General features: G+C 39.3%; 1 protein-coding gene across 1 annotated transcript; it reads left to right on the plus strand.

Moving 5' to 3' along the window:
- Window positions 1-730: 730 nt before the first annotated feature.
- On the plus strand, window positions 731-23,099 carry TXLNG (taxilin gamma). The gene is made up of 10 exons (XM_068683703.1): window positions 731-944; window positions 7,763-8,075; window positions 8,790-8,881; window positions 12,083-12,253; window positions 12,964-13,158; window positions 14,515-14,634; window positions 15,665-15,739; window positions 17,984-18,076; window positions 18,610-18,705; window positions 19,764-23,099. Exons 1-10 carry the CDS (start codon window positions 780-782, stop codon window positions 20,082-20,084), a joined length of 1,641 nt encoding a protein of 546 aa, XP_068539804.1. The 5' UTR covers window positions 731-779; the 3' UTR covers window positions 20,085-23,099.
- Window positions 23,100-24,241: the final 1,142 nt, after the last annotated feature.

A 24,241-nucleotide genomic window follows, 5' to 3' on the forward strand; every position in this document is an offset into this window, starting at 1 on the left:
AAACAAGCCTTAAAAATGATTTTATGTCAGTAAGGGCTTACAGCCATCAGGAACTCTGTGGGTCTTGACTCAAAGTACTGTGGTTCTCCCTCAAAGTACCTCAACTTTATAGGTAACTCCTTCTAGTATCTAATGGATTTGGCGTAGGGGAGATATCCTAAACCTTCATAAACCTTCAGAAGTCTGCAATGGTAAAGAAAGGTCCCAATTTTTTTTTATTTTTCCAAGAATTGTAACAGTATCGTGCATGTTTGTAAAAGATGTCTTGTTTTGGGGGAGAAAAACTCCGTCTAAAGACGAGGGCATCCGCCAGAAATGTCTTTATTTATTTATAATCTTGAAGCCAGCAGTTGGATAGGTGAGGTGTGTAGGGACACGGGATGCGGGGACGCAGTGATTTCGGCAGGGATGTCTTTATTTCACCCAACGCTCCTCCCGGACCCCACAAGGCCCTGGGCGACCTCGCCCCCCCCCTTGCTCGCCACCCCCCGCTCCTCCTCGCCGCGCCGCGCTGTGCGAGCAGGCCCCGCGGCACCACCACCACCACCACCGCCGAGACTACACCTCCCGGCACCCCCCGCGGCACCCCGGCACCCCCGAGCACGGCGGAGCCGCGCGGGGCACGCCGGGAAGCGTAGTCCCCTCCTCCTCCCCCTCCCACGTGAGGCGCGGCGCGGCGCGCTGATTGGCCGCCGAGGGCAGTAAAAGGGCGGGGAGGCGGGGGGGCAGCTTCCGGTGCGCGGCGGCCGGGCCGCTTGTTTGGATGCTGCCGTCACATCATGGCGACGCGCGGAGCCGAGGCGGCGCGGGGAGGCGGCAGCGGCGGCGGCGGAGGGGGGGCAGCAGCAGCAGCGGCGGCGGCAGCAACACGGAGCCGGCGCCACAGCCAGGGCCGGGGCGGCGACGAGGCAGAGGAGGAGGCGGCGGCGGGCGGCAGCGCTGAGGTGAGGGCAGCGCGGAGCCGAGCCGCGGCCGGCGGTGGTGAGGGGGGAGGCGGGGCCTGCCCCGGGCACGCGGCGGCCGTTGGGGGCCGTTGGGGGCGCGAGGCGGCCGTTGGGGGCACGTGGCGGGGAGGGGGGGGGAGGGAGCTGTGAGGGAGCCGGGCTCAGGCCGGGCAGGCAGCGCTGCCCCCCCGCGCGGCGTTTAACGGGTTTTAACGGTTTTTAACGTGTTTTTTTTTTCTTTCTCTACGCCGGGGTTCGGGGCTCCTGCTGAAAGGGCTGCGGGGCCGGCCCGGGAGCTGCTTCTGGGGGTGGAGGGGGGAGGAAGTGAAACGTCGCTGCGGGAAGTGGAGCCGCGCCGCGCGCTCCTGGCCAGCACCTGTCCCGGCCCGGCCGCTCGCCCCTAGCAGCGCTGCTGCGGCCCCGCGGTGCGCTGCAAGTTTCCGCCTGAGCCCGGGGTTCTTTCCGGGAGGTTTTTGGCAGAACGGCAGGAAGCGTTTTGGGGTGTTCGCTGGTAAAACAGCGCTTTCGGAGCGCTGGAGGGGAAGGTACAAACCCAGCATCTTCTTTCCTTGGGGTCATTTGAGGTAAATTAAAAAAAAAAAACACACTCTTTAAAAGCAGGAGTCTTCTGTGTTGCAAGGCCATGAGAAAGTGCAAGTACAGAAATTCTACACAAACTAAAAAAAAAAAAGACCAAGGTAGTAGCCATATGAAAATACAAAAGGTCTGAACCGCTGTTGAAGACTCGAGTATGAAGCCAACAGTATTAATAACACAATGCTTCTAACTTTTCTAAGCATGCAGTATGGGCTTTCAAGTGAGTTGTTTCTCAATCTTCCTTCAGCTGTGTTGGGACACCTAGCCTTGCAATGCCTTGGGACTAACGCTGAGCAACGCCTCAGTCCGGTCTTTTGAAAGCAGATAAAGGAGCACGCAGAACATCACTTTAAATGCGATGGCAGAACGGGGTGGAATACTTGTGGGACCAGAAGGTTGTTTCAAACAGCTAGGATCTCAGATCTTTGGGGAAGCCACCTCAAAAGGCCTTGGGTTTTCAGAAAGGTATAATTAGGCTGCACGGTTGGTTAGGTCGGTGAGCACACTATGTGGAAGTATTGCATGAAGAAATAAGCTTAATAAACTGGTCATGTGGTCACAAGCACCTGAATTGCTGTTGTTACACCAGTGGACGAAGGTACACCTGCCATAAAATGGAAACTCAAATTTTATGGCATCCCAAAATTCTAATTTTTATGAAGGAGGTGGATAAAATTGGAACCCACAATGACTTTAAGCTGTTTTTTAATCATAATAGTTATATTAAAAATATTTTTGAGTATCTACACAAAGGGAAAAATACATTACATACAGCTTCTTTAGAACCAAGTGTTCCTCTGTTAGCAGACAAAAATAAATTGGTGGGATGCAGGAAGCCTAAAATTTGTTCCAGTCCATAAACAAACTAAGATAAAGATGACATGTGATACGTTTGTTCTTTCTAAAGCTTCTAGGATTTTTTTTTATGTATAAACAGTTCTGAAGGTGAAGGCTAAACAAGCAGCTTTACAGCATAAATCAACCACTACTATAGGGGGTGTAGGAAATGCTTTTGATAGATTAATATTTTTAAGGGTAATTTAGGAGAAATTGCAAGTTGGAGTAGCTACTAATTATCTTTTATTAAGAGGCACAGAGAGGTACCTCATTTTCAGGTGGAGAGAAGATTGAGAATGTGTATGTGCACAGTGAGTGTATTGCTTGTGTGGAAAGTGTAAAGTCTAGGCACTTCAGTACACATCATACCAACACTGTGCACAGTGTAGTTTTAGATAGAACTTTTTGTTAGAGACTTTTTTGGGTAGTAAACAAAAAAAAATGTGACTGGCTCGCCATGGTATGTAGGATAGACTGCAGAGGTGTTCCTGTATAGTGCATGTTGCTGGGGCAGTACTGCTTGATGTAGAAGAACGTTGGATTAAGCTCCTGTGATCATGGGCAGTTTCATAAATAGGGTGCCTGTCTTTGTGCTCTCATCTCTTAGGCATGAAGTATGGTAGAGTTGTTCTGAGGTGCACCTTTTTGATCAAGGTATGAGTTGAGAGAACAGAGCAGACTACTGACCTAAAACTTCAGGGTGAGCAGGAGTGATGTTACCAGTAATTTTCCTACAGGCATCCTCAAACCATTTGGTCTGTAACTCTGAAAGAGATTAAAGGTGACGGGCTTATGCAGAAATGTCAGTGTCTTGTAACAGCTGGATTCGCTGCTAGGTATGTAGCAGGCATCTTACTTCTTAATGGTTGAATTCTAAGTTTTGGTAAGTAACTCTTGTGATCTTGTGCTACAAAGTACCACATGGTGCAAAATGTTCTGGGTTGAGTCACCATCCCTGGAGGTCTTTAAAAGACGTTTAGATGTAGAGCTCAGTGATGTGGTTTGGTGGAGGGCTTGTTAGTGTTAGGTCAGAGGTTGGAGTCGGTGACCTTGGAGGTCTCTTCCAACCTAGATGATAGTGTTATGTCCCTTAGTGAAAGTCTTTCTAGGTATGGTATCTAATTGTGGTCTGACAAATTTTAAGCCACACATTGCTAGATCTGTCTGGAAGCTGAGAGATCGTGGCAGCAGCTGAAAAAGGTAGCAGCGATTTCAGTAGATAGTCTTTGGTGGAGTGATTTTATTGTGTTTTTATTCAGTCAGTACTGAATCAGCACTGTTATACAATGTGCTGTTGGAAGTGCTCTGTTCTGGCTGGAATGTTAAATGAGAAGTTCACTTGTTTGACTAGCATGTGTTTGAGGTGGGAAAATAGAAGGTAATATTTTGGGTTGTTCTGTCTGTCTCAGTAGGGGGGCGATTTCAGTGGTACTGGTGTAGTGCAGTGTAACATTTTCATTGTGGCATTTATTATTGTTATGCTTCAACTTGAAGACTGATAAATCAAATCTGAAATTATCTAGTGCTTTAAGAATATGCTTTTAATATCTGAAGTGACAGCTCAGAACACTAATGCAGAAAATTCTTTGTTAATCATTATCAGGAGGTCATCTAGCTATTACTGTTTGTGGCCCCTGTCAGGCAATAACAGACTTGTCAGTGCTTAAAATAAAGGCTCTCCAATCTAGGTTAAACACATTTGAGTTTTAATATGTTGTCCCACTGCCTGTCAGTCCTGCCAGGATGTATGGGTGACAACTTGAGGGAATTGAACTATTTTTTGTTATTTGTGTATGTAATCAGGTTGTTTTAGCTGCTGGTAGAACCTTTTCTCTAACTACAGTATTCTAGCCTGTGGTCACCAATTTCTCATATTTAAGACAGGAAAATTGGATCATATAGCAAAAACTGTATGCTGCCACATTGTGCTTTAGTTTTGGAGGGAACAGGCTTGCATGCCAGTAAGCTTAGATTTGCTCCGTATTCATTGGAAAGCTGTGAAACCAAAAGAAGGATGAGAAGTTCTATAAAAGTTCTCTCCTTTTTTTCTCCCCTATTGCTGCTACTTTCAAATATATTTGAAATGTGCAAGGCACATGTACACAAACCTTGGTTATCAATTCAGTAAGCTGATGGGTGACTTCTCCATTCTCTGCCCAACTTTGGAGGATGAGTCTGATCTGAAAATCCATGTGGGTTTTTTGACCGAGGAATTGAGAAATAATGGGGTTGAGAAATGAGTATTGCCAGTAAGGAATCAGACTCGCACAAAAAGCGCTGCCAAATTACCAAGGTGGTGGTGTTCACTCGGGGAAAGTTCCAGGTGCTCAGGAATGCACATCTTAATTGCTGGCTCTGAAATAACAGGTATTTAAGATATGCTGACAGTTTGCCAGTAGGGGTGGGCATTTCTAAGTCACTGATCCCATCTGTGCCCCTGCCAGTTGCCCGTTTTTCCCCAGAAAGGGCAGACTTTCTGCAGATGAAAATAGCTGCTGAAAATCTTGGGGTTGCCTAAATTTGAAGCGATGCTTCTTGTGCGCGTCTTCTTGCTGACAGTGCTCCAGATCTGCAGTGGTCTGTGTTACCTACGCACCTGTGGTTAGGATAAGGTATTTTTGGCTTGGTTCCTTGCGCTCTGGCTGTGATCAAACTGCCTTTTTTTAGTCTCTCTCGTGTCTTGGCATCTCTCCAACCATCGTGCTAGCTCTGCTGTTGGGTTGGCAGAATTGCCTATTGCTGTGCAGTGAACTGGGCTGAGGTGCTGCTCTGGCTACAAAATTTGTTAGGACAAGTTGTGTGAACGTTGGTGCCAGCACAAGGGAGAGGTGATGTGGGGCAGGGGGATGAGAAACAACAGCAGGAGCACTGCTCCTGTTCAGCCTGCAACCACAACTGGTCAGGCCTCCTCAGCTGCACTTCCCAGCAATTTTGTCCTTGATTTGCAGAGAGAAAACCTTGAGTCTGCTTAGGGATTTCAGAAAGTCCCAAACCAGAAGCTTGGAGCTTAGGGCAGGCTTTCCCTACCTTTCACGAGGCTTCTCAGGCACAAGAACCTGAATCAGAAGCTTCTGTCCTATGTAACAGAAAAAACTGCAAGTGTTGATGTGTTGGTTCTGCAGCTCTACCTGGGGGTCATCTTGTGCTCAGTTGCCTCTGATCTTTCTGGTCTCTTCGATCTAATGTGAGCCCTGCATTTCTCAGTATTCAGCTTCTGCAAGAATTGTGTTTTGTAGAGAAGATCCATGCCATGATTTCAACCTTTGGTATGTACAGAAAGTTGAAATGAGCAATATAGTTTTCTCTTGTCCTGTTTTGGGAAGAAGCTCTTGGTTGATAAACTTGGAGCAGTGAGCCTTTCCAATGGAAACCTCACAGCTTAAGGCAATCTAAGGAAAAATTACGAATTTTACAGCTTGAAGAGGAAACTGTTATGTGTTGGGACTGATCATTTGTTGCAACAGTTCTCTTACTGCATTACCTTCAGAGCCATTCATCAAGTACATGGTCTGGCATGATTGCAGAAAGATAAAAACTGCAGTGGGTTTGTTTGTCCATGAAGGAGATGCATCATTTCAACACTTACAAAGAGCAGTGTGAAGTAAAAAACTTCTTTGATAAGTGAAAACTTGTTCCTTAATGTCTGCGTAGATTATTTGCATTACAAAGCTCACTGTCCTTCCTGAAAGGTGTTGCGTTAATTCCACCTTCAGGAGAACGAATCTGCCTTGAGCTAAGCTCTAAAGCTGGGGACTTGCTTTGAGCATAGGGAGTAACTAAGCTCTTGCGAATATTTTTAACAATATTAATGCATGTTTGTGTAATGATTTTAAACAGCTCTACTAGGGAGTTGAACTGTTGCTCAAAATATTGTTATTGTTGGCTGCGTTCCTTTGATGTTCGCTAATTTCTTTTCAAGAGGAAAATGGTCCATCTGTGCAGAATATACAGCCCAATATAAACTCCTGCTTTTACAAATTAGCACATTTTTAATAGTGAAATATCTGAATTGCTTTATGTATAAACAGCATCACTCAGCATACAAACAAGCCCTGTTTATATAACTACTTGGGCTGTAACTTTTTAAGGAAATTTACTTTCACTTCACTGAATAAATCAATGAGAATGATCACTTTGGCAGTAAAGTGACTTCAACTCTGCTTATCATACTTCAGCTATGTATGCACTTTGTAAAGTAGGATTGCAAACAGACAGCAAAAAATACCTGGTCGCCTCAAAGTATTATCCTGAGTCCTGACTCATGTATTTTTAAAAAATAAATAAAACTCTGAAATTATTCTAGAGATTAAGAATGCTGTTCTTATGATTGAGGAAGGATTCTGGTGTTACTTTATAAGTTTTATGGAGATACCAGCATGTATTCCGCTCCCAAATATGGATGTATCACTGTAATATTAAAACAACAGGTGATGTTTAGCTTTTTGGTTAAATAATTAAGCGTTTCTGTATTTAAGAAATCTCCCAAGACAATTCTGTTTAATTGGGCAGAAGTAATGTATTGTGTTTAAAAAAAAAAAATACTACAAAACATAGGTAGTAGACCTCCAGATCTGAAGCCAGCTAATAATCATGCTTTTCTGGGATGATTTAATGGAATTTAATTGTAATATTTTGAGAATAGGTGTCTTCCTGGTCTTGTTTACCACTCTTGTGAAACAGTTTTTCTCCAAATGTAAATTGACAGTCATGTTTGGCATTCTGGTTGAAGTAGTTTGAGCTCTTATCCTTGTATGATATTGAAACAGTATATTGCTATGGGTTTCTTTAGATTTCCTAGCACGATATGTTTTTCACTTTTTCTTCTGGTTTGCCTCCTAAACTATCTTATAACCAAAGTTTTTCAGTTCTCTGAAACTAGTATGTAATAAAGCTGTCCTTAATCATAACGTGTACTTGTTTAAAATTGTAGATCCTATTTTTCATTTTACAGTACATAGCATTTCCTATATTTAGTGTTGATTTTGAGAGAGAATGATTTTAAAACTGTGATGGAGGAACATTTTTGTCTAAAATTGGGTGATTTAAGAACTGAGATGAAATCAAATCAGTTTCAGAGCCTAAAGAGCAGATTTCCATGTGAAATTTTAATTTCTAATATGTAAATATTTTTGCAGTGACAAGGTATTGAAATTGTTATGTAATAGAAATTAATATTTTGGGCTCTTGTGTGTTGCTTTCTTCATCGCTTTTTAGGCTTACGCACTTTGCATTTATTTATATACCTGTCCTGACAACAGTGAGCATCATCTTGATCAGCATGCATAAAAGTGGAATTGTACTTTTTTTCCATCCTAAAGAAGGATGGAAGTTTTTCATTTTCAATGCGGTTGTTTCATGTCTGCTTTTTCCTTTCCCTCCTGAAGTTGGTTATTGGTGCAATGGAAGAAGCTGGATCTCAGGAGATGGGGATGAATAACCAGGATCAGCTGGTGAACAGCAAATGCAATGAATCGTCTGATGCAGCATTGCAGCATATGGAGTCCAACTGTGATGGCCTGGAAAATGCGGGCACACTGGAAGAAGCTGAGTACATCACAAAGAACAGAAAGCTCCTGGGGTCCTCGTGCTGCTCTCAGGAGTCTCGTGAGGAGACTCCTGGGAGAGAAGAAGCCCGGACTGATCCACCTGACGGCCAACAAGATCCAGAGAGTGAAAAACACAAAGAGAAAACATTAGGTGTGTTCTTCTTGGCATTCTGACTCTCAAAATTTAAATGGCTTTAATTTCAAAGACAGGCTTTAATATTTTCATAAAATAGCTATGCATTTTCTCTTACGTCTCACATTTATTTTGTAGCCAAAACTTCTCAGAATATTCTGTTAAAGATGACAAAATATGTACTTTTTGCTGAGGGAAACTCAGTTCTTAATACATATCATAGAATCCTTCTGCTGGTAATGCTATTCTTATAGCAGCTTTAAAAAAAAAACAGGTCAGTACTAATAAGCTTTTTTAACTTTGTTGGGTTCATTGTTAAATTTGTGATTGTGGTGTTCAGTACTGATATTTAAATTCTAAAAGGTATGTTTTAAAGCACTTGTGTGAATATCTTTTGTTATCTTTAAATATCTTCTTATCTTTTTGTTAACTTTTTGAATATCTTTGTTTCAAGTTTTTCTTTCCTATTATAAATCATAAAAATGTTACTGTGGTTTTAAGGTTAAAGTAACTTCTGCTATCCAAGATGTGTAATGGCATATAGCCAAAACAAATGGTTCCTATTGTGATGACTTCCCTTCCCATTTGTCACTTGTTAGATATTATGCAGCTATCAAACCAGAGAACAACTTAGAAGCACGAGAAATTAGTGATTTATGTTTGCTTTCTAAAGGCAGGGTGGCTTTTCTGATATTTTTTTCTCAGTATGGTTGTCTTCCTTTCTTTTCATAGGAAAAGAAGTGCTATTATTAATGCAAGCCTTGAACACGCTTTCTACTCCAGAGGAAAAGCTGGCAGCTTTGTGCAAAAAGTATGCTGATCTGGTAAGTAATTTATAAAGATAGCAAGAGTTATTCATGTGTTAATACTAACAGTGGAATGCAAGAACTTTTGATACGGGACAGTTAACATTTCTGAATGTTTCACAGTGTTGGTAGGAAAATTAAAATGAACACACAGACTTATTACAAATATTGCTTCAGCCAAACTTGTGTGTAGTCTTTTCATGTCTACATGACTGCCTAAATCTAAAGAAAAATTGGATTATGATACCTTTTTGTTAACCTAGTACTGAAGCACAACATTAGGATTAACAGAAAAGCTAAGTTTCTTTTGAAAGTAAATGTTTTCGTAGCTCCTGTCTGTTGACAGTCCTTCTGTGCTAGCATTTTATAACTTCTGTGCTTTAGGGTAATGGGAAAGAACATACTGTGTTTTGTTTTTTTTTGACAAAAATCAGTTAATCGCTTAACTCTTCAGTGATTGGGGATGGAGTTGGAAAGATGTAGTTTTAATCTTCCTTTGTGATTTGCAGTCATACAAAGGAATGCATTAGAAAAGTATGTATTTCTTCAGCAACAGACCAAAAAGGCAAAACATGAGCAGATCATGGAGTGCATTCCCACCACAATGTAGCAGAAAAAACAATATATTCTCTAAATTGGTGGCAAAATTGGCTCATAAGTTTCAGTATGTGTCTGTAAATGAAAATGCTTCATTTGTTCATCTTGAGACAGGGGCAGACAAGAATGGAAATACTGTGTGTGTTTTCCCACCATATTTAGATATAAAATGAAAGCAAAAGTAAATAGATAACTGAATAGCTTGAAAAAGCCAAGGATTGCCTTCTCTTGTTGTCAGGTATGTCACATTTGGGAATGTTTCTAAAAAAAATGGCATAATGGCTGTGCAGGATGGCCTAAATCTTTTGAAATTAATTTTTCTTTTGAGATTAGTGATGTTTCTAGAGCTTAGAGAAAGAGCTAGTACCTAGTCTCTCTAGTCACACAGCCAGTAATAACTATTTAGCTTAGTTTTGTTTTTGCAGCTCTGGAGTCCTCCTTGGAGGTCTGTTGATATTTTTTGCTTTGTTTTCTTGCTCGCACATGCATGCTCTTGTTCACATGAATTTCCTTTGAAACCAACAGCTTCTCTAAGAAACCTCTTTCATATAAATGAGAAACAATAGTTCCATACTGCAACTCAGTGATGGGAAGCCCACAAAAATGATACTGTGAGAGAAAATGCAGTAAATGAGTTAGATCTTATGAACAATTGCTTGTGCATGTGGTGCCTTTTCAGGCAGCTCCCATGTCAAGTCAGTGATGAAGATGGTGGCCTACATGACGAGCTAGGTTAGGGTGAGTTCCTTAATTCTGCAGAAAGAAAGCAGTCTGCTCCATCTTCACTTTTTTGATTTATGTTGTTGCCAGAAAGACTTCAAACCAGTTGAACTGCCACACTAAATAAATAGTAATTTCCTTCCAGAAATTCGGCGATCAGGAGAGACCTGTTCACATTTTGATTTTTTTTTCCCCTTCCAGTAGAGGATCCATAGTCTGCTGGTCTGTTGTTAGAATTATAATCCTAGAAAACCAGTTGTTCTCCCTGTGATGCTCAGAACTGCTGGGAAGTTGGGTGGGAGTTCATGCAGGAATAAGAGTAGCTTAGTTTTAGTACTTGGAGGTACTCTGTTCCCCTTAGGTTCAGTTTGATCTGGTTATGCTCCTCATAGGATGCATTCTTTTCTCCATGGTTATGGTGGTGAACCACTGGCATAGGTGTCAAATTTAATGCCAGCAGAGGTTTGAACTGTTTATGACAGTGCACCTACAATGCTTGTTTTCTTTTTTTAAAGATTCATCATCTTTAAAGCTCACTGTCAGGTTTTTCAGTGGTGTCTCATGAAAAGGACTGTACAATAAAGGTAGGAATGCCACTCTCCTGGCAAAAGATCTTCCACAATTTTTTTTCCTAGTTTGGAATCTATCAGGAGATCAATTTGTGATGCAGGAAGGTTTGCATCCTTGGTGATATGTCTCCCACTGGCATACTTTTACAGGCCTGACGTTTCATAGGTATGCAGACAGCACAGCCACTTGAAGTGTTTTTTCTGGCCACCCAAGACAAGGGCTTTTCATGTTTGGATATCAGAATGTTTCCTTAAGGTTCCTTTACTCCAAACCAGATGAGATACAAATTTGATCTGCTGTTGTTGAGGAGGTCCTTAACTTTATTCTTCTGTGCTTTAGCGTTATTTTGAGCTCTTTCAGAAAACCATCATTGTGTTCCTGGTTGCCAGCCTTCTTTTCCTGTGGTGTCCCAAGGCTGAGGCATTGTCTAATAAGGAGCAGTACTACACTTACCGTTGTTACCACCTGTACAATAGATCAGACTCTAATGTGGTTTCTTGGGGAGCCCAAAAATCAAATGCAGTGGAACACATTCGCAACTAGGTATTATTGCAAGAAATTCCTCAATTCACCGGATGTTCATACATTAGATTTTGAAGTCTGCACTGATATGAAGTTTAGCACTATCGACTACCATCTAAATTGTCTAATGGAAATGGATTCGGTATTTTATTGCGAATGGTTGAGACTGCAGATTTCTTAAGCCACCGTTAAGCCTGGGCTGTGCAGCTTTAATAATATTTGACATGATTTGTGTCAGGGCTGCTGGTTGTATCTGTTCCTTTCTGAAGTAACTTACCATTTTATGAACTCGTTGAGCCTACTGCGCCCTTCAGTAGGAGCTCCTGCCGATAAGAAATCTGCACAGTTTTGTGGGGTTTTCTTTTTGACAGTAAAGAGAGCTGCTGGATAAATGATTTTGTGTAACATATAAATAAGAGTGGAAACAATTGTGACTTGCTGAAATGCCAGTCTCAGTTGGCTTTTGTCTGCCCCATCCTCCTTTCTCAGGCCTAGTCCTACCCCTGTAGCTGAATTCAAGCTGAAAGCCCATGGTCAACAGGTCTGCGGTCCCTGTCCTCAGTGACAAATATTTGTCATGTTGGAATGTGTATATTTTCTTCTGCTATACTTACATACTTAGAATTGTATGGAAGATGATGGGAGTTTCTTTAAAGATCAGTGTAGGGGGTCAAATAATGAAATTGTTTGATTTCTTTGTTTTCCTTTGTTTTCGTCTGAAATGTTTAAATGCTTGTTCGGCCTGCTTGTGTAGATGCATAAAGATAATTTGGACTATATTTATTTCATAAATATACTCTCTAATGTTAGTTGGAGGAGAGCCGGAATGTTCAAAAGCAGATGAAGATACTGCAGAAAAAGCAAGCACAAGTTGTGAAGGAGAAAGTCCACTTGCAGAGTGAGCACAGCAAGGCCATTTTGGCACGCAGCAAACTGGAATCTCTCTGTCGGGAGCTTCAGCGTCATAACAAGACTTTAAAGGTTAGTTTATTGACATAAATCACAGTGCTGGGGGAGGTGGTTCGAATTCCTGGTTATTGATTATTGCTTAAAATCAGGGCTTCATTTATTATTGTGTCCCATGTCTGTGTTACTGAAATCTTTAGATAGCAACGTATGGTGTAAGTGTACCTGATTTTTTAAGGTAAAGAACATGGGGATACTTAAGTGAGCTATAACTTTTTCCTCAGACTGGTTCATAGATCGTGTTACTTGCTGTGTGTGGTCTTGCCATATTTATTTCTGGGAACAGTAATGATGACTGCTGGAAAAATAGCACAAGTGAAATAACAGCAGCATGAAATGGCAGTGTATCAAAAAAGGCTTATTTGTGTTAGAATGCAGTTGCTGGGAGTGAGATGGAAGAGCCATGAGATTCTTATCTGTAATTAGTGTAGGAAAGTATGTTATAGTATCAATTCTGGTTTTAACATCTGGGTAATTCTCCCTTACATAGGCAATCACGTAGTATCTTAAAACACCAGTGGAATTGGTAATAACAAAATTCTCTAAAAGTTTTGGAACTTTTAGATTCTTTGTTCCATGTACTTTATGTAGGTTAGATCAGTACGATGTTACAGTTGTGGCTTACATTAACTCTAGCATTTTAGAACTTTAAACCCTACACAAATAGGAAAAAGGTACCTGGTCTGTCTTGAACACCATTACTTTCTCATACTGCCTAATAAAAGGAAGAAAACATGCAGCAAGCGCGTGAAGAAGAGGAGAGGCGAAAAGAAGCAACTGCACACTTCCAGATTACACTGAATGAAATTCAGGCTCAACTGGAACAGCATGATATAAATAATGCCAAGCTCCGTCAGGAAAATATTGAACTTGGGGAAAAACTGAAGAAGCTCATTGAGCAGTACGCGTTGCGGGAAGAGGTACCTGATTTATGCTTCTGATGGGAGTCTGTTAGTTCCTTGACTATAAGATCAGATAATTATTTAAAAGGGAGAAAAAAAAACTAGTACTTGTTTATCTCATATGTGATCTAAAATGTTCCTCGTTTTTGGCTACCTTGAAAAATTATGCAGTTGTTTGGCCTTTTGTTTTCATGGTTTTGCATCCCTATATTTAAGATGCATTGAAAAAATCTTTTACAGTGAAAGTGGTCAAATAAATAAGTTGTCCAGAGGCAACTTGTGGAATCCTTGTCATTGGAAGTATTCAGAACACAATTGTGCAAGGTGTGAACAACCTGATTGCTTTGAAGTTGACCCTGCTTTCAGTGGGCATTTGGACTAAATTACTTCCAAAGGTTATTTCCAACACGCATATGCATTAATACTTGCAGTTCTTCTAAAGTATAATTTCACTGTATAACATGAGGATATAAATCGTTCTCATTTTAGTTCATCAAGATTTTGTTTTTGTTTGAGCTGCTTTGTAGCTCTTGTTGGTATTCAAGCATCGTAAGCTATCATGCTTTCAGAATATATATGGAGTGGTATTAGGGAAATAACTATTTTAGGGCTGAGCAAGCTTTTAATAGTGTGGGAGCTAGCCAGTCTAAGTAAAAGTAGCGTGGAAACTCAGGGCTGGCCTGTCTTGTCAGAGAGAACCAAGTCTTGAGGTGTTCTACAGTTTGTGGGAGGAAAAAAACTAACAGCATTGCTAGGTGGCATAGGAGGTTTGGAATATGACTGCTGTTTTTTTTATCTGGATTAGTGAGAAAGGTCACTATACTATGGTTCTCCACCTTTTGTGATCATGGAATACTTATATATACAATGAGATAATTTTGGGAAAAGAAAATGTAGGAAGTTGCCTTGTGTTACTTTATGTATGGAAGTCAGACTGCATGCTTGTTAATTGATTTGCGGAATATCATGAGCCAAATGATTTGTGAACTTCTCTTGTTTGGAGTTTTTTTTATAATTTATGAAGACGAGGTTTTACGAGTAACATTCAAAGTACTTAATGGGTTAGAGGTAGATCCACTAGCTTAAAGAGAAAGCATGCAGGCTACTTGTTACAGGATTTCTGAAAATGCCTAGTGTGAAGTGACATACAGCATACAGTATTCTAAAAATTTAATAAAATATGCTTCTAACCAAGGTTTCCATTAAAGACAAAAAAGTGTAGTTATAGTAGAGAAATAAGTGTGTAAAAGTCTTTTACTGTTTTTCTTTTTGCATGAAACTTCTCAAGAATGTGTTCCCCACCCCCTACACAAAATCTTACCTTAACTGACCTGTGCATGGTTTATCTTTAACCCATACATTTTTTTTCTTTAGCATATTGATAAAGTGTTCAAACATAAAGAACTGCAGCAGCAACTTGTGGATGCCAAACTGCAACAAACTACCCAACTTATTAAAGAAGCAGAAGAAAAACATCAGCGAGAAAGGGAGTTTGTAAGTGAATTCTATGCATGTTAAAAGAAACAACAACCTGCTGAAGCACGCTTGTCACGATTTAAAATAAATACAACAGACAGCAAACTAAGGGGAGTGTATTTTTAAAGTTAGCATAATTTTTCAACATCAAGACTGAGATGTAAGCTTTGCATGAATGATGTGTACAGTATTTGTGTCCATATACACAGGCAAATAGTGTTACTGTTTGCATTTACTCAGCAAATGTGCTGGATATCATTTGGAGTTTTTTTTAGATTGGGAGAAGTGTTGAGGTTAAACACCAAAGGTACTTTCTTGCTATTGTGTGGTTGTAACTTCTGGTGTTATGCTATAGGAAGTAACAAAATAAACTGTAGGCTCACAGGATAAAGCATATGATATGCTTTTCTGAACTGCCTGTCCCCAAAACTGTCTGTTTTATTTGTGTGTTGATAATCAGCAGTTTACTTGCAGTTTTTCAAGAAATCCGTTCTTAATGGAGCTGTAATTTACAGGAAAAGCAAGACTTCTTGCCTAGATAATCTCAAAATGATAATCCGGTATTGGACTAGAACATAGTGTTAAGTTACTTAAGTTGTTCAAAAAATTTTGGAATCCTAAGCTGATGAACATTCAAAGATGTATCTACAAAATGGTCACAAATTGGATTGAACCAATCTATAAAGGTAATATTAATGACTGGAGAAACTGAGGTCGAAAACAAATTACAAGAGTTATAAAACATTTACAAATTACATATAGATCATTCATGATCTAATTGTATAATTTTAGTAGTTCGAAGTTGATACCAAAATAGAAACATAATTGAATCACATACCAACTAAAAAAAGTCTCAGTAAAATTGTCTGTATGTCAGCACATGCTTTAAATAGTATATATCAAAGTATAGTGTAGTAATAATCTCAAAAAAGTCATGTGAGAAAAATGTGGTTTGAATGGCCTGTTGGTGATGTTAACTTTTGTTCACTTTTTATCATAGATTAAGTTTTTATGCTATTCTTAGTAGTATTTTCTCTTTGTTTTCTAGCTTCTAAAAGAAGCTACTGAGTCCAGACACAAGTGTGAACAGATGAAGCAACAGGAAGCTCAGCTCAAGCAGCAGGTACTTTTTGAAACAGAATGCTCTTCAATAAGTTTTTCCTGAATGAAAATGTGGCTAGTGAAATGTAAAGCAACTTGTGAAAAAACTGCACGTTATCATTCATTGGATACACCAAGTACTTGTCACAAGAAACGTTTAATTTAATTAAATCTTAAATTTATTTTTTGTTTCATACATACACTCCTCAGTAGTGTTGTATGAAACATAAGTAGACTTGACATTTAGTAGTTGCTATTTAAGACCTCTGGAGAGTTCTATTAATTGGAAGGTGCTAAGGTCTGAACTTTTGGGTAGACCTGTGTGGTGTCAAGAGTTGGACTTGATGATCCTTAAGGGTCCCTTCCAACTCAGGATATTCTATGATTCTAAACATTGAATTGCTAGAGTTGCTATCCTTTTAAATTAACAGCAATAATATTAGAAAGCATATTGGTCCTTTATGCTTTTTTCCCATTCCTTGCCTGCTTTGAAACTGTTCTCTCTTTCAAAGGTATTTTATCCTCTTTATAGCTGTTCAGGACCAGAGAGACCTTTGCACCTCTTTCTGTAAAGAGTTGGGTGTGATTTTAAATGTGTAGGTTTTAAAATTTGTTCCTTACTATTTCCATCCCATCCTTTTGTACATGAATAGGAGAAAGAATTGTTTTGTTTATTCTTGTAGTTACTGAGATTTTTGTAACCTAAACTGAAATGTCCACAAAAAAAAAACAGACTGTCTTCAAATTATTTTCTCGCTGTAAATGCTACAGCCAAATCCTCTCTGAGTGGAGAGATGGTCTCCAGTTTTTGTGCTGTTCTGGATCACCTGCAGTCATTGGCTACATGTGAGCTCAGCACATAAGGCAAAGGGAAATGGTAGGTTAAGCTAACATTGTAACATTTGAGAAGCAGCAGCTATTACTTTCACTGTATGCTGCTTATTGCTTCAGTTTTGAGTTTTGTATTAAGTCTTCTTGAAAGCTATTTTGTGCTCTTTTTTCATACTTAACTCTACCTAATTAAACTCTACCTAATTATTTTCCCAGCTTTCCAGTCACATTTGAAGTGTACGTGTATACTTAAGAGTAGGTGTACATGCACATCTTCACTAAAATTGGACTTACTAATGTCCAGATTCCTCCAAATACTTTTTTTGCTGTTTGTCCAAAAACATTTTATACCACATGTAGTCTTTTTTGTTTTATCTTCAAATTAGTTACCTTCTGTTGAATATCCCAATGCCTTTTTTTTTTTGTAACAATGGGTGTATCTGTGCTTTCCTGTGGCCAGCAGGTTTTGTTTTTTTTAATTTAGGTGGAAGTTCAGTCACAGTAATGGCAGAGAGTCATAATCTGACAGCTAACTTTTTTTATGAAAACTTTTCTTATGAAATTTCATATTTTTTTAGAGTAAAATGCAGTATCTGTGTTCTGAATTGTCCTACAACCCTTGATGTAAGCACTGAAAGAACTGATTACTTTTTGAGTTTGGGTGAAAAGTTCCTAGTAAATTGTATTGGTGTTTCAAACTCTTCTGTATTCTCAGAACATTGTATTACACACTGATAATAAAGCAAAAACATAAAAATAATTTATAAGACTTTTTATGGAAAATGATGCTAAATACATTTTGCTGTTCTGATGACTAACCTTGTGGTGCAGGGCAAGAAACTTTTCTGTAACTGAATATTAATACTCTTTGTTCATTAAAAATAGGGCTTTTCAATGTTGAATGTATTCTTTGTTGATACTCACTTCCCATAATTTTTGCTCACTAGCTGAGTTTTGTATGTTGTGAATGTATATTTTGAATTCTGTGTTTGATGCTTACTTTGTCCCAGCCCTGGTTGTTAGTTTTGGCTGGTTAAGGTGGAAAAATGGATCTTCTAAGCTTAATTTCTCATTTTCTTGTGCTCAGTTTCCTCTGTATTGAAGTCCTCTTTTTTTTTTTTCAGTGGGGAGGCAAAAATGGTAGTGATGACTAAATACAGTGACTTCCAACATTTTTATTAATAATTACATCCTTTTTTTTTTTTTAGAACGTATTACTGTTCTATCAAAACAGGTCACTCTCCTTTCATATATAATTTGAATAGTGTGTTTTCAGTCAAGCTCTGCACACTCCTCAGATTAAAATTGTGGGGTAGTATGGAAAAGATTAAAAGTAGTTCATCTTCTATATTGTTTCATTTTTTCGTGTACCTGAACAGATTTCTGTATTCATGTACAGCTGTTCAAATTAACGTTCCTGCTCTTTTACCAACAGCTTTCTCTTTACATGGATAAATTTGAGGAATTCCAGACTACCATGGCAAAAAGCAATGAACTCTTTACAACCTTCAGGCAAGAAATGGAGAAGGTACTTTTAGGATTACTTAGAGCACCATTTTGTTTATATATATATGTATGTTATATATATTTAAAAATGCATGCTGTTAGTAGGATGCATTTTGTATCTTACAATAGTGTTCACTCTCTGAAAACATGTGTTACGTTAACACTTCTTTTGGATCTTGAGATAGGAAATAAGGATTTGTCATATTGTGGAAGAGAAGTACTTTTTTTATTTGACATACCTAAATCCTGTTGTCAGTGTTTTATCAATGGCATGTAACAGGTTTGATTCTCTTCTGTTGTGGTTATGTTTTAAAACTAATTTTATTGTAGAATTTTAATAGTTCTCGAAGGTTGGTAATCTATTTCTTTTATGAATCAGTTTTGTTTTCTCTGACAGCAGGCTTGGTACTTACAGAGTTGATTTTGTGCAGAAAGATTTTTCTGTAAAATCTGTTCAAACTGGATTTTGAAAGTGATGTTACAAGTCAAATTATCAATGTATACCTATCTCTGTTATAAATCAAGCCACAGAAGTCTTCCCTTTGTCTTTTGTAGATGACAAAGAAGATCAAGAAACTGGAAAAGGAAACTATAGTCTGGCGTACAAAATGGGAAAACAACAACAAGGCTCTCCTGCAAATGGCTGAAGAGGTAATTATTTCTGTCTTTCAAGCAGCTGTACAGCTAAACTAGTCTGCTCTCTAAAGAACTGTGCAGTGTTTGGATTATGGATGACTGGTGGTAAGAGATGGTAGCCTCTTCTTGGACTGTCTCCATTGTATTTTCTGTTGTGTGATGGTACTGTTCTCCCCCAGCATGGAAAATGAGTTTAGGTTTAGGCAGTGACTTTTCATGACCAGAAGAACCTCAGACTTTATCTTTCCTTGCTCAGTTTGTCCACAATTAGTCAGACTGTGTGTATGAAATCATACAAGTTGAATGAACTGACAGTATTTAAATATGCTATGCAAAATTCAATTATTGCTGCAACAGAGATCTATTTTAAATGTAAAAGACCCACATGAAGGAAATAACCTGTGGGTAAGGAAACATTTACTTCCATGCATTGCTGCTTCTTTTGAGGTCATGAGGTGCTATTACTTTATTGCAGTCCAGCAGAAGAGCTAAAAACAGTTTTCACATGAGCTGTAAGCATATAGTTCTGAGTTGCCCTCCTACATTTCCTAATTTCTAACTCAATTATGTTTATGATCTTGCCAAACTGTACTGTATCGGGACATCCCTAATTTTCCTATAGGTTCTGCTATAGCACTGTTTCTTTACTTTTTTGAAGAGCTAATTGAAGAGCCATGAATATAGTACCTTCCGACCTGTTTTGTTGCTGAATTTCTCACTTGATTTCCCACTTCCATTCCCTTCTGCTCCCTCTAGTTGCCATTATTTGTGTAGTGATTCACTGCTCTATGGGACTTCATAATCAGCCTTTCTGCTGATACTCAACCCTCACAATTAGCATTATGGAGTTACTTGGTTCTCACTGTTAAGTTTCTAAAGTTGTCTGTTGGCAGTCTTAGACAAACTGTCTGAAGTGCAGTGTCAAGTATTCTGAGCAAGGACATGACCTACAGGATTAATTAACACCTCATTTCCAGGATTAAATAATGGTGATTCTTTACATTAACTTATGAGAAAAAAAAAAACAGTTGCATCCTGCAATTTCTATTTGTTTTTTTTTTTTTGTCCCTTAGAAAACAGTAAGAGATAAAGAATACAAAGGCTTTCAAATAAAACTGGAGCGTTTGGAGAAGCTATGCAGGGCCCTTCAGACAGAAAGGAATGAGCTAAATGAGAAGGTGGAGATCCTTAAGGAGCAGGTTTCTCTCAGAGAAGCAGATGTGGATCTAGCTGTGCAGGTGTTGCAGTCCTGCACACTCAATTCCCACGATGAGCTGGAAAGTCCCACTGACACGGAACCAGGAATCCAGCCCAGTGTTGAATCACAAGCGGCAAATCGTTCTGAAAAGACTGTCTCAACAAGTCCTGTTCCTGGCACTGAATCTGTAGACTAAAATGAAGTGTAAACACTGTATTGAGAGATATATTTTGTGTATAACTTTCTCTGTTGGTGGTAACTATTGGTTTTGTGGTGAAAATTTTCTTACTTTTTCTACCATATCTGTATTTTCTTAGAACTACTGGACTTATGTGGTACAGGAAGCTGCATAGCAGCTTTAAATAGCTTAAACTATAAATTTTCCACAACTGTGTTGCACATCTGCCTCATTTTTTAAAAGAAAATATTTTTCCATAAAAGGATGCATGTGCATTTCCTCCCCACAACACAAATCACTGTCATTGAAGACTGTGTACAGACGTAACATCATTAGGGGGAAAATAGTGACAGCCTGTCACTTTTTTTGGTTTAAAGAACAGCATTCTGGTTTTGTTCATTGAGTTGGCACTCAATATACTAAAAGTTACCAAGTTTTTCAGTAAATTTGTCTACACGAGGATGTCTAATGGCCAGTAAAAATGTCAGCTTTCCCCTCTAGTATGTTTTCATATATATGAAAAACTAAAGGTCCAGAATATAGTAAAAATGTATGTTTAAGGGGTTTTATGTACTTTGTGGTATGGAAAAACAACAGCTTTGAAATACGTTGATCTGCAGCTGGTGAAACAGGGTGTACAACTTCTTTGCAGACTTCTCAGGGTTGTGTTGTAAAGGTTATTTGGGACTAGTAGCCCTGCCTGTGAGGATGCTAAATAGAAATGCGTCAGGAAATGTCCAGCGATGTTACGGAGTGGAGTTTTGCAGTCGGGTAGTGTCCTGGTAGACAGACATTGGTTGGTCACATTCTTCCCTCTTAGCTGCAGTGTGTCCATAACATGATTATGCTGCCTAGAGAAATCACATGTTGTTGAGACACATCTGTGGATTATCTGAAGGGCTGGGAAAAAAACATTTACTGCCTGATGTGTAGAAGACACGAGCCTCTAGCATATAGGCTTTTAATAGCCATATATGCAATGTATGTAAGTATTAGTTAAACTATATGCTTGTTTAAATTGAACATGTAGAGTCAGATACTTCTCCTGAAGTGTACAACGTGGAATATCTTGCACGCTCAACCTTGAAGCTGTACCAGTTGGCAGAGTGCCTTCCCAGTTAGGTTATCTGGTAAAGTTGGTACTTCAAATTCTTACAATAACGTGCCACAAGCAAAGCACCCTTGCTAACCTTTAGCCATGTAGGCTTTTCCTTAAAAAAAGAAAAAAAAAAATCATATCCATATTTTGACTTTATTCTGAGAAACTGGGACCAACTTTTTTTTTATTTTGGCAAGGCAATGTGTGAAATAATTACAAGCTACCCTTAACTTTAGTTCATATGTATTTACTTTCTAGTTTTGGTTGCTGTCATTTTAAGGAATATGAAAATGTGTAGCCTTTTCTGGTACTTAAAGTTCTTTGCACTTACTTGGGAGGGGATTTCTGAATCAAGCACATCTCAATGAGCTTCCCACCCTCATTGCCCTTGACAGTTTAGTGGCTAAATTACTTGAATGTTCAGGCTGCACTGAGCTCCTGATCCTTTCCCTGTAGTGATGTACGTTGAAATAATGTAGCTGTCTCTTAAAGAGAGTAAGGTTATGTAAGGCCTGATAAATGTGTTGTAGCTCATACCACTGAGAGGAACTGTGTGAAACTGACATTTCTTTAATGGTGGAGCAAATGGGAGGCTGGCCATTTTTCTCCTAGATTTGTGCAAGTTTTGTGTTTGTGGTCCAAGCACAATGCAGGAATGAAAGAAGGTAGCAGTGAGCAGTCAGTCAAGGAAGACTCAGAGCTTTGAAATGTTAATCATGCTAACCATATGGCCTAAAAGTGCTAGAAAGAAGTATTTCAGACTTGTGATTTAAATGACTTGCTTTGTAGAATCAAACTTTTAAAAAAAAAAAAAGTTGTTGCAAGAACTGGTTTTCAGCTAACACTAAGCATGAAATAATTTTCCCGAGGGAAAGTGAAAAAACTTTGTATCTGATGCATCATACCCTTGGCAAGGTAGGACATGAAGTTTTCTATTTTTACGACTTATTTGGACATTTGTATGTAATGATTCTTTTGATAGTGCTTGTTCTATATGGGGGCAAGAGCAAATTTTGGACCCTGCTGCAAGAGTATTTTAAAGGGCTTTTAGAGACCTGACAGATGTATAGAACAGCAATATAATTATATTTGTTACTGACTTAATTTGTAAATGAAGCAGAATGCCCCAAGTGAGAGGCTTTAAAAATGGGGATATCTCTCCTTCCTACCCTTAACATTCCCATATCACATCAACTTTGCATCTGGCCAAGGTGAGCTATAGTTTGCTTCCTGAAACCAGTCAATACCTTTTCATGCATTGCTTTAAAGAGTGTTGTTTTAAATAAGAAATAACACCCCCATACAAATTTTTATCAAGGGATAAGCTCAGCACTCTAACTGATCTGCCATACAGCAGGCTATCGCACTGCCAGTCTGCAGCCAAATTGGCTCCAGTAGGGTTTTTAAGTGAACTTGTATTAATGCCTTTCTTCCACTACCATAAACTGTTTAATCAGGGCTGTAAGCTGATGTAGCCTGGAATAAGTATGTCTAATTGTCAAAACTGTGGGGCTTGATTGACAGTTTCACCATGATTAAGCTGCGAAAAAAGCTGAGTTATACGTGATGCAAGACCCGAGTATGTGTATACATACACAGGTAAGTTAGGTCTGTATCTAGTGTTTTGTCCTTCCTTTCATTACACTTACACCTGGTTACGTTACAGTTCAATTCTCAGGTGTTGCAGAAAATCTACCTCTTTGGACTGTAGATGGAAATAACTGTGAAAAAAGTGATGCAGAAATCTAGTTTGTGCTAAACACACTGCTTTATTTTTACAACCCATGTCTGCTTTCATGAGGAAAAAATGATAAATGAACAGGCAGTCTTTGTTTTGCTTTTCAAAAACATTTTGTAGAGATTTTTCACTAATGTGAATCTGAAATTTTATCTACTCAATTCTGTATAGATTAAGTAAATAAGTATGCTTAATATATTGGACTCTGAGTTTTTCTTTTACATCCTATTCGTGTCTGACCGGATCTACCGAACTCATTTCTGTATGTTTGAAAACTCGAGAATGAAAATTAAAAGATGTGGAATGTGAGTTCAAGCGTACTGCTCAAGTGCCCCACGAAGGATGGCATTGCGGAGATGTTGGAGGATTGAGTGTTACCAGGAGGAGTCTCAGGGGCAGAGAGTGGTAGGAGAGCTACGTGTACCCAGCAGGCTGTGGGCATGAGGAGGGGTGCAGCGTGTCTGAGCACGGAGAGCAGGAGCATGGACTGACCCTGTGGCTGCCTGCTTGAGCGCTGCAGTTGGTAACCTACCATGGTTAGACTGCATTCAGCATGGAAAACATGGTGGGGTTGTCCAGTAACTTCAAGAGTTCCTCATGCCATCACAGGGAAGTGGGGTCATGCGTCACTAATACTGCAGAATTCTCTCTCGGTGCCCTAGTAATGATTAGGGTTCTGATTGCCTCTTTGGCATCTTCCTTAAAATGTGACAGCTTCCCTAAATTGTAAGAACTGTGGGTTTTGCTCTACTGGGAGGAAAGTACAGAAGAAAAATGAATTTAACTAGTGATGTACATCAATACAGTGTCATAGCGTACTCTTTGGGAATAGTATTACGGGGGGGAGGATCCCCATTTCATAAAAGCTGGGTGCTACAAGTCCTACACCTGAGCCTTTTCTAGGGATGTGCCAAGTATTTTGGAAATTGAGGGATGCTGAATTGCTGGCCTTGCCACACTTGTTAGCACCATTAAAGTACCCATTTCCACAAAAGGCACTGCCCCTAAATAAAATCTCTACTTTTTCTACCCTTTACTGTGGCGCATACTGATATGAAACCAAAGCTCCTGTCAGTAGGTGCATGGATGACTCCAGTCATCCTGATTTTGTTATTTAAAAAAGTCATATTTGTAAACTTGGAGGTAAGTTTGCTTATACATCGCTGTTAATAGATGACATAACTGTTAATAGATGAGTCATTTTGTTCTATTACTTTTTTTGTCAGATGTGAAGTCCCTTCTGGTACATGTGCATGCACGTGTGCACATTTGAGCTGTTCCTGTGAAGTGCAGCTCTCCTGTGAGAACCTTTTTCACCAGCTGCTGCCTGAGCCCTTA

Source organism: Anas acuta, chromosome 1 (assembly GCF_963932015.1).
Source record: "Anas acuta chromosome 1, bAnaAcu1.1, whole genome shotgun sequence".
Classification (NCBI taxonomy): Eukaryota; Metazoa; Chordata; class Aves; order Anseriformes; family Anatidae; genus Anas; species Anas acuta.